At 43.3% G+C, this 16631-nt stretch overlaps 1 protein-coding gene and 1 long non-coding RNA gene across 6 annotated transcripts; one reads left to right on the plus strand and one right to left on the minus strand.

Annotated features, from left to right (window-relative positions):
• Positions 1-286: 286 nt before the first annotated feature.
• On the minus strand, positions 287-4356 carry SDR42E1 (short chain dehydrogenase/reductase family 42E, member 1). Of its 3 annotated transcripts, none has more exons than XM_021541227.2 (3): positions 4335-4356; positions 2685-2786; positions 287-1479 (listed from the first exon to the last, which is right to left on the minus strand). In XM_021541227.2, exons 2-3 carry the CDS (start codon positions 2750-2752, stop codon positions 372-374), a joined length of 1176 nt encoding a protein of 391 aa, XP_021396902.2. In that variant the 5' UTR covers positions 2753-2786; positions 4335-4356; the 3' UTR covers positions 287-371. The 3 variants fall into 3 exon arrangements, with proteins under 3 accessions (XP_021396902.2, XP_077642504.1, XP_031361722.2); XM_077786378.1 differs by lacking the exon at positions 4335-4356 and adding an exon at positions 2932-3200; XM_031505862.2 differs by lacking the exon at positions 4335-4356 and having other exon boundaries at positions 2685-2908.
• On the plus strand, positions 2481-12619 carry LOC110476353 (uncharacterized). 3 transcript variants are annotated; one of them, XR_004148787.2, is made up of 4 exons: positions 5721-5779; positions 6545-6623; positions 11557-11621; positions 11861-12619. It is a non-coding gene; the product is annotated as an uncharacterized LOC110476353 (long non-coding RNA). The 3 variants fall into 3 exon arrangements; XR_002466398.2 differs by lacking the exons at positions 5721-5779; positions 6545-6623 and adding an exon at positions 2481-2630; XR_013340764.1 differs by lacking the exons at positions 5721-5779; positions 6545-6623 and adding an exon at positions 2741-2800.
• Positions 12620-16631: the final 4012 nt, after the last annotated feature.

Here is a 16631-nt window from a genome sequence, read left to right on the forward strand (position 1 = left end):
CCTCTGGATCATGTAACACAAACTATTAAGGAATAAAGGGCAGGGATCAGGAGTATAATCCCATCAGAGAGGAAGAGTTAGCCTAAGGACATTTGTTCCATTCACTGTATTGTGCTGTTGTACCTGAGAGTAAAATGCTGTTTGCAGTAATTCTGAGCTTCATCTTGTTAGTGAACTGATCAATTTTACTTTGAAGAGAATGAATATATAAAAAATTGCACCTTTTTACTCAGCAGTTCCATTCCTTGGGGATAAAACTGTGATTTACCTCAATCACACAAATATGTATTTTTTACAAAATCTTTTATTATTTGTCAAAACCAAGAGTAAGCAGAGAACATAACTAAATTCTGTCCTCAGCATTTCATCTTTCAGAGTGAAAATGTCGCTGCAGATGGAAGCCAAGAGACCAGCACAGCAATCAGCACGACAAGCAGTCCTCCATCCCTAACCAGCTGCATCATGGTATAATTTCTTGCCTTTGGTCCACATCCCTGGGATCTAAACCACTCCACCACTTCATCCAGGCTGTACTGCTGGGGCTCATAGCCCAGCTCCTCCCTGGCCTTCTCCATGCTGAAGTAGTGTGTGACACCAGTTTTGTAAACCTCCGTGCGAGTGAGGAGGGGCTGGAAGTTATAAACGCGCCCCACAAGAAAATGAACTATTTCAGTGAGGAATGCAAAAAAATAGACAAGGGAGAGGGGAAGGCGCCAGGTTGGGAATTTGTAACCCAAACCTTCCACTAGTGGTCGGAAAAATTCAAAGTTATTTACAGGCTTGCCATCAGAAATAAAATAGGCCTGGCCTGCAGCAATGTGCTGCTTGCTGGCTCTGAGTGCCTCAGAGGCAAGGACATGAGCCTGGACCAGGTTGTCCACGTGTACAAACTCTACCAGGCTCAGAGGGTCTCCATACACAAATTTAAACAGTCCCCTTTCAATGTAGCTGACTATTCTTGGCAGGTGTCTCTGCTCCCCAGGCCCGTAGATCCCTGCTGGCCGGAGAGCACAGGTCCTCAGGACACCTCTCCCATTTCCCAGCTCAGCACCGTTTGCCTCCAGCACCTTCATTTCAGCTAAAGATTTGGTTCGGGAGTAGTGATCGGGGTGAAGGTGCAGAGGTAGATAAGGCAGAGACTCGTCCCCATTTTCTATAATCTGGCCTCCAAATATCACGTTGTAGGTACTTGTATAAACCAGGCTCGACACTCCCCTGCTCTTGCAGGCCTGGATGACATTTTCTGTTCCTTTCACGTTAACATCTTCTATAAGTTTTCGGTTCAGCTGCTCCCTGCCAGACATTCCATAGGAAGCGATATGGAATACGCAGATTACATCTCTGACAGCTTCTTCCACTTCAGACAGGCAACAGATATTCCCCTGCATGAACTTTATCCCTTCTGGCACGGTTTGAAGTGGCTTCACGACATCAAAGAGGATCACATCGACTCCCTTTTGATATATGGCACAACCTAAACTGAAACATGACAGAAACCATACGTTAGGATACAGCAGCATGGTGCATGAAACATCTCACCTGGAAGGGAGAGAGGACTGTTAACTGTTTTTATGCTGATTATTTTTCTGATCGTAGTCTTTTAAATGCTCAGCCTCCACTATAGGGAAGATTCAGCTGTGATAGTTTAGGTACTGAGCAGATTTCTCACATTCCATCAATATTTGGAGGAAAAAAAGAAAAAAGAAGCAGAACTGCTGTAAATGAAAGTTCTGAAGAAAAAGAACCAAAGTTCTGTCCTCTTCAGATCAGCAACTTTTAGATGTGCAACTATTGCCAAATATTTAAAAAAACCCAAAACCTTTACTTGTTTTATCTTACTGCTTTTGTGCCATCCTAGTTTCAGCAAAATAACACGTTGGTTTTCGCTGTTGTGTTAGAAATTTATGGAGGAGTGGGCCAGATGCTTGTAAGCTGCTATGAATGCTTTGCCACATGTCTACATTTTACTCCAAGTCACAGGTATTGACACAAAGTGTAACTCTGGTGTTTCTCTTCTCCTTTCCTACATTTTTTATGTCTGTTGTGCTTTAAGGGCATGAGAATGGAGGGGAAAATCAAGCAGAAGTCAGATAGGCATCTCCTGAGATTTTTTTCTTTCCTTCCCCTGACTTGAAATTTACTTTATTTTCTGGTCCTGACTGTGATTTCTCTTCCCTCTGTTAGCAGTTATAGTCTAGGGCTCAGAATAGGATTTTTTTCTTTACAGGGTCTGCAGAGCCAGCTACAGCAAGGGAAAATAGGTTTCACTGAAATGAGCACCTTATTAACAACCCTAATACTAAGCCATCACTGTTCGTGAAAATAATATATTCTTGAGTGTTCAGCTGGAGTTGTTAATCTATGGAACTAAGCACACGTGTAACTATTTGCATTTCAAAAGAAAAATGTGTGTACAAGTGTAGGCTTGTCCTTCAGAGCAGGCTGATCGAGATCCCACCCCTCTACAGAGGTGCGCACACAGGTAAATGTCTGCCAGGCATTTGGAAACGGGATACTAAACAGAGTAACTGAGGTTCTTTAAAACGGAGACCCCGATGAACCAGAAGATGGGATCAACTGGATCAGGTGTCTCAGGCCCAAAGGTCTCCATTCTACAGATGGATACAAATGTAAGCAACCGCTTACATTCATTCCTGTATGTAATAACTATTTAATGCACTAACCGGAAGCCGAAATAACCCCCTCCTCCAGTTATGAGGACTCTTTCCTTGGCAGCGTTTCCTTCTTCCATCCTCTTTCCTTCCGCACCGTGCGCTGGAACTGACCTACAAAACACACGGCAAGCACACCCATTACAACCAGTCCTCGTTCCAGCACGGGCGCACATTCCCGTCCCTATTCCCTGCTCTTTGACCGCATCCCTGCGCTGCCCCGGCCGGCGGGGCCGTGTCCCACCGGGATCCCCCGTACCTGCAGCGCTGCCGGATCGCCGGGGCGGTGCCGAGCCGGGAGACCGAGCCGGGAAAGGGAGCCGGGAAAGGGAGCCGGGAAAGGGAGGCAGGAAATGGAGCCGGGAAATGGAGCCGGGAAAGGGAGGCAGGAAAGGGAGCCGGGAAAGGGAGGCAGGAAAGGGAGCCGGGAAAGGGAGGCAGGAAAGAGAGCCGGGAAAGGGAGGCAGGAAATGGAGCCGGGAAAGGGAGGCAGGAAATGGAGCCGGGAAAGGGAGGCAGGAAAGGGAGGCAGGAAAGAGAGCCGGGAAAGGGAGGCAGGAAATGGAGCCGGGAAACGGAGCCGGGCGGGGCGGGGACGGCCCGAGGTGGCGGCGCGGCGCTCGGGCTGTGCCGCCCCGGGGCTGTGCCGCCCCGGCCAGCCGTGCTCCTGGGGATTCCGAGCCGGGCCGCTGGTGCTGCTGCCCTGCCCTCGCAGCCTGAGGCGCTCTGGAACGGGGCTGGCGGCTCGGTGGTGAAATCAGAGCCTGTCCCGGCGCCGTGTTCGTTCCGCAGCCCCCGGCATCGACCCGGGTCGGGGCAGCCGTGGGAGAACTCGGGGGTGATGGTGGCTGGGAGCTGGACCGGACCCGGGCTGATCCCCCCGTACCCCGGGCTGAATCCCCCATGCCCCAGGCTGAATCCCCCCGTACCCCGGGCTGAATCCCCCCGTACCCCGGGCTGAATCCCCCATGCCCTGGGCTGAATCCCCCTGTACCCCGGGCTGAATCCCCCATGCCCCAGGCTGAATCCCCCCGTACCCCGGGCTGAATCCCCCCGTACCCCGGGCTGATCCCCCCGTACCCCGGGCTGATCCCCCCGTACCCCGGCCCTGAACCTCCTGTCCCCCGGCCCTGAACCCCCGTATCCCGGGCTGATCCCCCCATACCCCGGGCTGAATCCCCCCGTACCCCGGGCTGAATCCCCCCATACCCCGGGCTGATCTCCCATACCCCGGGCTGAATCCCCCCGTACCCCGGGCTGATCCCCCCGTACCCTGGCCCTGATCCCCCCGTACCCCGGCCCTGACCCCCCGTACCCCGGGCTGATCACCCATACCCCGGGCTGAATCCCCCCATACCCCGGGCTGAATCCCCCCGTACCCCGGGCTGATCCCCCCCATACCCCGGGCTGATCCCCCCATACCCCGGGCTGATCCCCCCATACCCTGGGCTGAATCCCCCCATACCCCAGGCTGAATCCCCCCGTACCCCGGCCCTGACCCCCCATACCCCGGGCTGATCCCCCCGTACCCCGGGCTGATCCCCCATGCCCCAGGCTGAATCCCCCCATACCCTGGCCCTGATTCCCCCGGGCTGATCCCCCCGTGTGGGCAGCAGGGAAGGGGGGATTCTGCCCCTCTGCCCCACTGAGGTGAGACCCCACCTGCAGAGCTGCCTCCAGCTGGGAGAACTGGGATTGTTCATCCTGGAAAAGAGTGACCTAATTGTGGTCACTCTTGCTCCAGGGCGACCTAATTGCGGTCTTCCAGTAGCTGAAGGGAACTCAGAGACAGGATGGGGCAAGACTATTTGCAATAGGGACAACACAAGGGAGAATGGCTTCAGACTGAAAGAGTAGGGTTAGATCAGATACTAGGAAGAAATTCTCTCTGAGGGTGGTGGGGTCCTGGTACAGGTTGCCCAGAGAAGCTGTGGCTGTGCCATCCCTGACCTTGGAGCAACCTGGTCTAGTGGAAGGTGTCATTTCCCACGGTAGGGGACGGAACTACGTGATCCTCAAGGTCCCTTCCAACCCAAACCACCCTGTGATTCCCTCAGGGGGTGCCTGCAAGTGTCATCCCAGGCTGTGAGGCTCTGCAGAGGTCTGGGACACTTAAGAGGGGCTGAGGAGCCCTTGACTCTGGGTAATTTGGGTGGACACAGGAGTTTCTGGACTTGCAGCTGAATGTTTCTTCATGGGAGGGGTTGTCAAGCATTGGAATGGGCTGCCCAGGGAAGTGCTGGAGTCACCAACTCTGGAGGTGTTCCAGAAATCACTGGACATTGCAATGCTGTGGTTTAGTTGACAAGTTGGTGTTAGGTCAAAGGTTGGACTTGATGATTCTGGAGGTCTTTTCCAGCCTTAGTGAGTCTGTACTTCCCTGGTGCTGTGAAGGTACCACAGCTGCCTTTGAATGTCCACCACATCTGGGAGAGCATCTCCCTGGATCAAAGTGGCCGTCCCACATCCTGTAGTGTTTATTATGAGCCTGAACCATGGAGCACACTCTCAGGAGTCTGCTGTGCCCCGTGCAGAGATTGAGATGTTTTTGGCAGTGGGAAGACTGCACAGCACTGCCTGGCTGCAGCAGAACTGCTCCTGAGTTCACATCAGCAGTCCCAGCTGTCTGTGAGAGAGAGCTATAATAAGAAAACAATGAAGAATTACATGATCAAAGCCTGGCTTGTGGTGTATTCCATTTTTCATTTGCAGAACTGAGCCACTTGGGGAATACCAGAGAATGGATTCAGTGTCAAAGCTACTTAAAACTCTGCAAAACTCCTTTCTGTTTTGCAAAACCTTGACAGAAGTAGATGCAGTAGGCTTTATTGTATTTTTGATGGATGGCTGGCAAGAATTAGAACTAAGCAGATTCTAAGAATTCTGCAAGTACTAAAGTTTTTTTTTTCCTTTAGCAATGATTTCTTGCTGGTGAACCTCTAGGACTCTTACATAGAAATTTCAAGATGGAGCTGGTGCTGTACCTGGTTATACAGAGCTGCTGCACCTGTGGAGATGTGCAGAGTGTTTGGTGTGGAGGGCATCCTCAGTCATAGCAAACAGCCTTGAGGCATCCCCTGAGATACCATCCAGACATATAATCAATGGTGTGTTCACAGAGGTATAAGAATTCTATCTCACAAGCAGAAAAATCCCTTACTTTTTCCTAAATACTAAATATAAGGATTCTGTATGGCTCCATATGCCTTCAGGATTAATTTATAATCTTGATGAAGGTTTTGAGAATAATTTCCCAAGTGTTAAATCACCTGCAAAGTCCAAAAGAGTCCTGAACTTTCCCTGAGATCTGTAGACACAAAGGGTTTTTTTTTTACTTTTGAGGAGTTTTACTGAGGCTGGGGCACTTGGTTTCTCTCTTTTGATCAAAGAAATTGTGTTTCAATGGAATACTGAAGGATCATAGAATATCTGAGGCTGGGAGGATCTTGCCCTGTTGAACCCCTGTGAAAAGCAGGTCCAGCCAGAGGGGTTCCAAGGGGTTGTGTTGGCATTGAGTATCTCCACAGATGAACTCCATGTTCAGCCACTTTCTCCTCATAACTCACAGAGCTTTGTGCTCTCTCACCCTCTGTGCTGTGTGAGTAAATCCCTCTGTTTGCACAAGCAGCTGTTAACCTCAGGATGATGTTTGTCCCCTGGACTTTGTGATGTGTCCATCCAGGACAATTTGCAGGACTGAGAGCCCTCTCTGTACTTTCTGCTTTATCTTGCTCTCTGTCTGGTATGTCATCTACAGAGAGTGACTTGTGACAGGTTATCTCATAATTATGGACATTGTGACTTAAATAAGGCTGTGGGTTAGATACTGTAAAGATGTTCTTTTAAGCCACTATAATTTTTTTTTCTCATAGTGAGCTGTCCTTTTATGGCTTCAGAGAATAGTGAGCAAGATTCATTCCTTCAAAATGGTGACATCTGTGAAAGCTGTGGGTAAATATTGTCCTCCTTTGACATTTACAGATGTGGTGTTAAGACTTGACACTCTCAGATATCAGTTTTGCACAACCCATTTATTACTGTTTTTTCCTTTCCTGTGAGACTCTGCTTTTCCTAAGGTTTTATGGACTTTCTGAATATATCACAAGTTCTGTTATGCCATCAAATGAATGGACTCCCAGTTTTATTTTATACATAATAGAATGTTAGGCCCGAGATTGTGTCCTTCTTAAAAAAAAACCATGTAAACCCCACTTTTTGCTTTAAAGATCCAGGATTTTTGGAGCATGCCTTGCATGTATCTCAGCATGCAGGCAATGAGACTACTTGAAGAGATTGCATTGATACCTTGAATTACACATTAGGGCAAGATATGGCAGGATAGAAGGATTTGCAGTGTAACTGGGAACCTGAACCTGAAATGGGCTGCACAGGAATCCTTAAATCAGCTAAATAGGCAGCTGCTGTAAACAGTGCAAGTTAGAAAGAATAAGCAATGAAATAATTAATTATTCTTTCATAGTATATTAGTTCATCTGGTTCCTTTTGCAATTTAAAATACTTAGCTAGTAAAATTATTTTTGTCATCAAAATACAAAGTGTGCTAGCAGTACTTTTTCAGGAAGCAGGGCAATATTTCATCTGAGGAAAAAACCTTAGCTTACTGTTTTCTTACTATTTGATTGATTTCTTTTGGGTATTACTTAATTGTAATTTTTTTTTTTTTCATTGAACAATGCAATGAGAGAAGAGAACAAGATTTAAAACTAGGTAGCACCAACCATGTTTATGGCCTTGTTAAAACATATAAAACCAATTGGTTAAAATAATACTAAAGAGTTGAAAACAGAACACAGAGAGGGAAATCAGAATTGTAATGTTCAAAATTAGAATCAAACATTCAGTCTAGGTGAGACTGGAATATGTTTCAAGGGGAAAAGTGTTATGGATAAAATGCTATTCTGAGTTTTTGTCTTGGCTCTGGCAGAGGTTTCCTTAGAGACCTTCAGAACATTGATTTGTGTTCTGTGACAGAGGTGTCATTGAACTTTCTCCCTGCCTGAGGTTATGGTCGTGCTGGTTTCGTTTGTGTTTCTGATGCTCAGATGGGAGCTGCTGTAAAAATAAACTAGGAAATCAGATTTATGGAGCTTAAAGAGCTCAGAGAAGTGTGCAAGTTACACCCTTTGAAAAGGTTAGCACTGATTTCTTAGGGTAGCTGTTGAGTGTACAGTGTTGCTTGTGGAAGTGTCATGCATCTGGTGGTGTGGAGATGACCATCCAAAGAGCTTCTAGTTGCTTTTTCATGTGAGTTCCAGTAATGGAAAAACTTAGCCTATTTTTTCCACACTGAGAAAGGAAAAGGATTTCAGTATTAATTGTATTTACTGCTTAGTGAACACCATTCACTGAATTGTTCATCTGAGCAGTTGCTTTATATCATTTTTATAATCTAATTCTGCTGTGCTCCCTCACTTTAGGAGATATGACTTTATAAACATTTTAGTCCTGACTAGAAGGAGGTGCAAGGAGTAGTGGATTCTTTATCAAAGTGGGAATTCACAAAATGGAAAGTAGCCTCTACTCAGCAGTCTTGGAAAGGGTCAGACTGTTTGCAGAGTGTTTTGAGATCCTTGGATGAAGGAAGATTTTTATGTTGTACTGAAAGGCTTTGTTATGTAATTCTTTCTAGGCTGTCAAAAAGAAACAAAACTCCATTTTATTAGAGTTTTGGGATCATCTTGAGTGTGGATGTGGATTTTGGGGTGAATGTTAACTGTAGCTAACAAGTTCCTTTCCATACATATCCAGAAGCAAGATCCAGTGAATAACCCGTGGAGGGAAGGGGATGTGATGCTGTCCCAGCTCACAGGGTTCTGTCCCTCCTCAGTTGCTCGAGGCAGCTCTGCTCAAGGCTCTGCAGGAGGGAACCTTCCATCCTCCTGCTGTTCCCAGGAGCAGCTCTGCCTGGGAGTGTGGGTGTAGGAGGTGCAGTCAGCTTTCAGAGGGGACAAACTGCTCAGACTTCACCCCAAAAGAACAGGTTGGGCAGAAATACCAAGCAGCTGTCGGTCAAACCAACTGCTTTGTGTCTGCATGGTTCCTTCTGCAGTTCCATACTCAGATACCACCCGTGCCCTGGGAGAAGGAGCTGCTGTAGCACTGCTGCAGCACTGACAGCATTAATGTCACTGTTGTATTTGATGTCAGGGCTTAGTTCCAGCGAGGTATTTCACACAACACATGTGCCCTGTGTGGTGTAAACAACTGGCTGGCACGGGGCAGCCTTCCTTCATGGAGTGATGCCTCAAGGGGGGAAATGATGTCTCAGGTTTTAGCTTTTATATTTTTCAGGTTCTGTACTGCTTTAGTGTGTGGTTCTGGGCTTCATATTAGGTAATCTCTCTTCACAGAGCAGGGAGACAAAACAATTTTTTCTCCAGCTGGGGACCAAGGACAAATGATCCAAATCTCAGGCCCAAGAGCACAAACAATGGTGGAATGAAGAGAGAAAAGCAAGAAAGATGGGACTTCATAACCTAAAGCTGTAATTGGACAATTAACTCCCATTTGTAAATGGACCAGAACTTATAAAAGTGAGAGACCCTGTGACCAGTCATCCATTTTGTGATCATTTTGATTAATCTTGGGTGCAGCCCTGGCTGGGCTCTTGTACTGCCAAAGGTGGATCCATTGAGGCCTTTTAATAAATCCCTGCTTTATTTTTTAGCTCTGTTCAGCCTCTGTTCTAGGTCAGCCTTCAAGACATCAAGAGCATAACATTTTAGTAGTCATGCCTTGGCTAATTTGGATTTTCTGTGTGGATTTCATTGTGGTCATTCTCATTGTGTTAGTTATGAAAAAATCATTACTATAAAAGACACTGAAAATGCTTTGAATTCTCTTGGTGAAGATTCTTATGGAACAAGCTTGATTCTGAGGTGTCCAGCATTAGGAAGTGATGCATATATTCTGTGGAGCCATCAGAAATTAACTTATTTTCCATTCTGTAATGCTTTGAAAAATGTAGATTATCCCATTTCCAAAAGTAGCAGTTATTTATCCTAAAGGGAAGGGAAGAAACTTTGCATATTTTGGGATGAGTGAATGGTTGAGCATAGGACTGTGTTCTCCCTTTTTACTTTGATGCCAAGTTGCTGTTTGTGGTCTCTGTGTCTCTTTGTCTACCCTGCAGGGCACATCAATAACCCAGTTATTAGAATGAGTATATTTTAATCTTCATAACCTCCATGGAGCTGAACAGAGTCTGCAGGGACTCACCCACTGCTGAGCTCTTCAGTCCAGGTGTCTGAAGTCAGTGTTTGCTCCTGTGATATTGATCTTAAGCTCCCTTAAGCCTCATGTGTTTTTTTAAGTGGTAATTTGACCTGGTGTCCCAAGGTGTTGGTATCTGTTTGCATAACATGTTGCACTGATATTAGTCCTTAGCAGTACCAGGTGATGCTATCCAATGTAATTGCAGCACCTTGGAAGTAAAAGCCAAATTTTAGCTCATCCTGTAACCTCATTAATAATTTCAATATTGCACACGGCACTGCATAGGCTTAAGGGTTGAGCCTCTTTGTACCTAAAATGATTATATACTTTAAAAGTTAGTATGTTAAGAAATGCCTTATGGAAAGATTAGTAAAATATTATTGAAAATACTCTCACAGATGTTTTTGCTCTCAGAGTAGGGGAGGACAGGTTTTGGAATGCAGTGCTGAATGTCTTTGTTACTTAAAGCTAGACTTCTAAAATCTCAATAAGAGGCTATTTCAGAAGGTAATTATACACTTACATTTCAGTAATTCTCTGATTCAGTTTCAAGTGTGATTGATGTACATTCAGATGCCCTTATTTACCACACTAATAACAAGGGAAGCCTTCCTGTTCAAGTAATTATAATTTAATTCAGCTATCCATGGGTTTACAGAAATCTTACCCTCCAGCAAAAGGAAGATGAAGTTGATCTGCTATGAATCATTGACACTAATAATTGAACACCCAGTTGATGTTTTACTTTGATCTTTTGGAAGGATCTGAGGGATCTTTCAGCTTCACAGGCAGCTAATCATGTGCTGTAGATACCATATGTAGAACAAACTCAAGGCAAAATGTGTTCATTAATCCAAATCTTGTACTGTGCTAATTTTCTCTGTGTGTGTAAGAAGTCTGCAGACACTGGTGGTGAGGATGAGATGTGTCAGCAAGAACACCAGGGCCTGAATTTGTTGTGCATTTCTGTGGTCTTCTCAGTGGAAAATGCAGGGGAAAAGGAGTATGTTTGCTGAAGAATGTCTTATGTCTTCACACTCCTGGTGCTTTCATATTCCTGGTTTTGTGTTCAAGGTCTAGGCAGTAGTCTCCCATTTTCAGGCACTTAGATCTGCATGAAATCAGGACACTGGCTTTAAAAATGTTACTACCCTTTAGTTCTGTAATGACCTTGAAAACATTCCAAAAATTACATAATTTTGCAGAGGAAAGATTAGGTAAGAGTGGGGGAAGTAGGGGAAAGCAAACTCAAAAGAAGACAAAATCTCTTGCTTCAGCTGTGCTTAAGCAAGATAACCTTCATAAGGCTTCCTTAATGGCATCTTGGTGTTTGCAAGAGCACCACACTCTTGTGTATCTTTGGTACTGACTTATTCTGTTCCATGAAACTAATGATTACAGAATTCAGAATTCATAAGCATTTTATCATGGCCTGATGTGTGACTCTGTTCTGAGCTAATTCAAGATAAGAGATTCTGACACAAGCCTGAGCTTTCCTTTAAAAGGGATTTGTTCAGAACCAAAAATTTGGAAGGTTCAAAGCACTTAGTCAAAACAAAATAAATCCAGTAACTCTAAAATGGGGGGAAAATTGCTGATGTTACAAAGATGAGATAGTTACAACATGCATTTTTCTTCTGTTCAACAGCCTTATTTGGACATGTTTTATCCTGGAATGATAACACAAAGAAGGTGGGATCTGTTCAACTGGAGGTATGCTATAGCTTCAATAATTTACTGCAAGCTATTCTTGCTCCTAATTTTTACTCTTCGTGGCAGAATTTGTGGGTGCAGCATCTGGTTTTAACTAATTTTGATTTTTTGCATCTCTTGAAGGAGAAGCAGGATCTGAATAACGAGGGTATTGAAATATCTGATTTTTTCTTTGATTCCTATGGTAAAACAGTTCTGAAGGAGCTTTGCATTTGAAGTGCTGCTTCAATGTCTTTCAGAGAGTATCCAGCCCATGGAAACAGAATTTGTGCCAGTGGAAAACCTTGGATTAATTCCAGTCATACATCAGCTTAATTCTTCATTCATCATAAGATCATGGAAGAATCAAACATCAAACACATAAGCTGAAATATTCTTCTCGATGACTTAGAGGAACAACATGTTCTAGTAATTGGCTTTCTTGTATAATGAAGATTTCTCAAGTTGAATACATAATCTTCCAGTTACCAAAAAAAAAAAAAAATGTAGCAAAGAAGGCCTGGTTTAGCAGTTGTTGTTTTAACACTTTCCATGAGAAAACATTTTCTGGTGCAGTTCTTTCCCTAAGTGTTTGACTTTACATTTCCTGAGCTCCTTTGCTATTTTTAAAATTGCTCTGGGAAAGCCTGTGAGAGCAGTTTGGGTGGCCACTGAGAATCCCTTCAGTGCCATATTTTTAATGGCCAAACCAGCAGATTTCACCATTTGTGTTTCTTGTATTTGGTCCTGGCTCCTTTCCCTTCTGCCACAAATAAAGGTAATTTGTGCTAGGAACAGGCATCAACTCAAGCAAGCAGTTAATCACACTTCAACAGCATGCACATTATTAGCTTATCAGGCAGAACCATCCCATCTCCCATCATGTTTTATCTGTTTATGAAGAAAATGCCTTCCATAATTATAATTAAGAAACCAGAATGACTCAGAGTTTGGAGGTGTCAGTAAGAATATATTTTGTGCAGCCAAACTCCCTGTGTCTTGTGTGCAAATGTGTCACACTGCTTCTGTCATGTCAGCAAGGGTTTTGTTCATTATGGGCTTCCCCTGGTGTCCTGAAGTTTATTAACTTGAAGAGAATTTCAAATTTGGGATGTCCCTTGTGAGATCAGGCTACAGTCATTCTTCCCATTTTAGTTGGAAACTCCCTCATTATCTCTGGTATAAAAAAAGCAGTCCAAGCAGGGCTGAACAAGGAGGCAGGGCTCCATCTCCTGTAGCTTACACTTTAAAAAGGGGTCTCAGTTAACATCTACTGCCTCCAAATCCAGTTTTCCTAGGTAGTCCTGGTGCAGTATTACATTGAGTTCCATAATTTAGACTTCTTCAAATTAGAATTATTAGATTATTTGGGTTGCTGAATTTCTTGAACAAGTTGACTGCCTGGTGCTTCTGGCCATAACAGCTGAAGTGATTATCATCATTGGTATCTTGGGGTGAAGGTGCTGTATGTTACAAACTTTTAATTTACTTTCTTCCTTTATGGAATAAATAGAGAAATATTTAGTGTATAAACTAAAGCTAAATCAAACATATGTATGTGAGTATTACAGAGTATAGTTCACATGAAATAGCTGGAGCTTGTTTTGTGTCTCATGCTGAAGGCTTCACAACAGCACTCTTAAGAAAAATCGTCAGAGTAATTTTTTTCCCTCTGGTGCCTGTTCTTTGCTGCATCTGCAGCCTTTGAGTTATGACTGTTGTATTCCAGCTGCACTCTCTGAAGTCTCTGGGTGATGGAGCTGTCCAATTTTGACTCTTTTAGTAGTTGAACTGTTCTCTTGCAGGTGAGGTATCAAATGTAAACCTTTAACACCATTCATCTAAGTCTTCAAGATCCCTTACTGTAAATACTGATTTTATAAAAGCTTTCTATGTTCTTTGGCACTTTAGACACTTTAGGGATTACAAAAGGACATATTTATAGCAGCACAAACCCAAGCATATGATGGCATTCAGAAGAATGGATGAAAATAATTGCTGGATGAAAAACAATATTGTATAATAATAACTGTTGGATGAAAATAATTAGAAGTCTTTATTTCCCTCTTTATTTTGTGTCTTGCATTGCTGTAAACTTGGAGCTTTACATTCATGGATGATTTGATGAATGTATTCCTGTTTGTGCAGGTGTGTACAAGGCTGGATTGTGCTTTAGCCTCATGAGGTTGCAGTAGCTGTTTAACACGCTCACAGAATTTCACAGAGTGTAAAGTTCCAGTTTTAAAGGCTCCAGTGTTACCAATTCCTGTCATGAATCTGATGATCCTGGGGGGTCTTTTCCAACCTAAATGGTTCTATGGTTCTTAGCCCTTAAAAATACTCATCTGAGACTCAGCTTTGTACTTTTTCCATCTGTGAGGTATCTCCTCTCTGACCTCTGTTGCTTAAATCCAGAGTTTTTCATGGAACTTCTGTTCTCAGGAGGGATACAGTGAGTGGCAGGGTCCCCCTCAGCTCCTTCCAGCTGGACTCGGAGCAAGGAAAATGTGTGAAAGGTGGTAGGTGATAGAAGAGGTGAGAGTGGGGTGCAAAGAATCCTCCCAGAATTGTGAAACTGCGGCTGTATTCAGGACTGAGCCTGCAGCAATTCTGCAGAACAGCACTCGGTGGGAGCCTTGCCTGGATTAGCATCTCACTGCTGCTTTGTCCATAAATTCCAGCTCAATGTGCCTCTGCTGCAATGCAGGCACAGGCTGTGCCTCACTGAAGATCTTGGATTTGAGACTTGTTTTGTTGGCAAGTTGGATCAAGTTTGAACGATCTGCGCCTTCAAAAGAGTAGGAAGAGTCTCACCTTCAGAATTTAAAACTCCTGTCATTTTTAGAATTTAGTTTATTTATCTTCAGTAATTGTTCTTGGATTTATCAATGCTGAAATTTTGTTTCTGATAACAAACATGCACCAAGTGAGGATGATAACATCAGTTAAGTAGATAGAAGAGGATTATCTTGTTTGTAAGAAACACTTTGTGAATCACAACACTGAGGCCAGGTGTGTCATAGTTAGTTAGCCATGGGCAAAATCTTAATACAATATTTTTATTCATGTTTTTGGCATGATTCCCATGGATTAATAATATATTCTTTCCTTGTCTTTGTAAAAGCAATTTTTTCTGCACCTGTATCTGCCCATTCACATATGTTCATATTTAGACATTTCTTACACTTCTCTCTGGTTCAGAGAGATGCTGACACCTTTCTGATGAGCTCTTCCAGTCTCCACTGCCCACTTTGGATTTTCTCAGCTGGCCATCTTCCTACTTTTTCTCATTCTCCAGAGAAATTCTGTATCAGCATCTCTAACACAATTGTCAGCTGACCTTTGTTGTGATGTCTATGAAGTGTTATTTGATGGGGTGTAGCCTATGTGTGCTCCAAGAGCATTTCCCATTTCCCATCAGGATGATCCCTGAGTGTTTGAGCACAGAACTGAGAGCCACAATCCAGGAGTTCTTAGCTGGGATTTTTCATTAAATAAAATATGAACTCGCTGCTTCAGTTCATTGACGTGTTCTGTGGGAATGGTATTCACATCTTGGAGCCTTTATGGCAGCTAAGTAGTTAAATATTCTGGTGGAAAGAAGTGCCATTGAAAGGGAGATTGTAACAACAGAGTTTTTCTTCAAAATATCTCTTTCTTCTCTATTTTCTGCTGTAGAGTCTGGTATCTAGAGGTATTTAATTCTTTCCCACTTTTCCATATGTAGGTGGGTGCCTCATTTCCATTTGCCATTTTCAATATAACTGTGGGGACAGAAGATTGAGGATTAATCAGTTATCAGCAGCTAAACATATGAGGGGAAAATGATACCCCTAAGGATACAAACATACTCCATATAATTTTTTTTATTTAGTTTGAATTTTTCTAATTAAGTTTGATCAATATCTACTGATTTGCCTCAGTACTTCCTGGGGTCCAGTTTTAATGGCTGCTTGGAAAACCTTCTCACCTTGTCTCTCTGCTGCAGTCATTGAGTGGCTTTCTCTGGGACCATCTCTAATTATTTGGCACATCTCATTTTCAAGCTGCATTATTTTATGAAATGTAACAGTAACTGCCTCTTCTTTGTAACCAGTTATAATGGTAAGAACTTTTAAACTTTGAACTTTTAAATGTCATTGAAATACTTATTTTATCAGCATGAAGATGTATTTGATATGATCTTTTACTTTCTTTAAAAACCCAGTTTGAAGGGAGCAAAAATTACTCCTAGGGTCTTTTAAATTCTAGCTTCAGTCCATAAATTTGACTGTAGACTTAAATTGAAAAAACATAATATTTAACAGGTAACATAAAATCCTTAAGAATTGGATATGCTCTCTGCTTTAAAATGTTAGAACTCAGAAAAAGGGAATCAACCCCCCATATGAGCTCATTGTTAAAAGTAATTGAGAACTAAAAGCCTCCTTGGATGCTTGTGTGTATTCTTTTAAAATTGATAGAAACTGTCTGAGAACTTTCCTGAGAGCATGTGCCTGGAATAGCTCTTAGGCATGAGCTATTTAATGATATTCCAGCCTGTTATAATAGAATTCCTGTAATCTTGGACACCTTTATGTTGTTTCAGAACACTATCAATGTGTTTACAGAATTTTTTGCCCTTCAGTTAAAAGTGTGGTTCAGTGGTGAGCAAAAGTATTTCCCCATTTGCATCCCATATTTCAGCTCAGTTCCTGGAGATATTTGTTCACTGCTGAGGTTCTGTCCTGACTCGCATCCCTAACAGAGAGAAAAAAGCTCTACCACATGATAGAGAATGGGATAAGAATTATAAAGGGTTATTAATTTTAATATCTGTGTTCTACCCATATATGTAGATATAAATATAAAAATTCCAGGGACAAGACACAGAACCTGTCTGCCATCTGACATTTTTGACAAGCTCTCTAGAATTAATCTGTCTAGGAGCTACAATGCTCAACTTAATTATGGAAAGGCTGCATCTGTGTTCAAAGCTGTTGAGAGAGAAAGAAGAAAGTAAAAACGTCCACTAGGTTTGATTAACTGCTT

Source organism: Lonchura striata, chromosome 13, assembly GCF_046129695.1.
Source record: "Lonchura striata isolate bLonStr1 chromosome 13, bLonStr1.mat, whole genome shotgun sequence".
In the NCBI taxonomy this organism is placed as follows: Eukaryota; Metazoa; Chordata; class Aves; order Passeriformes; family Estrildidae; genus Lonchura; species Lonchura striata.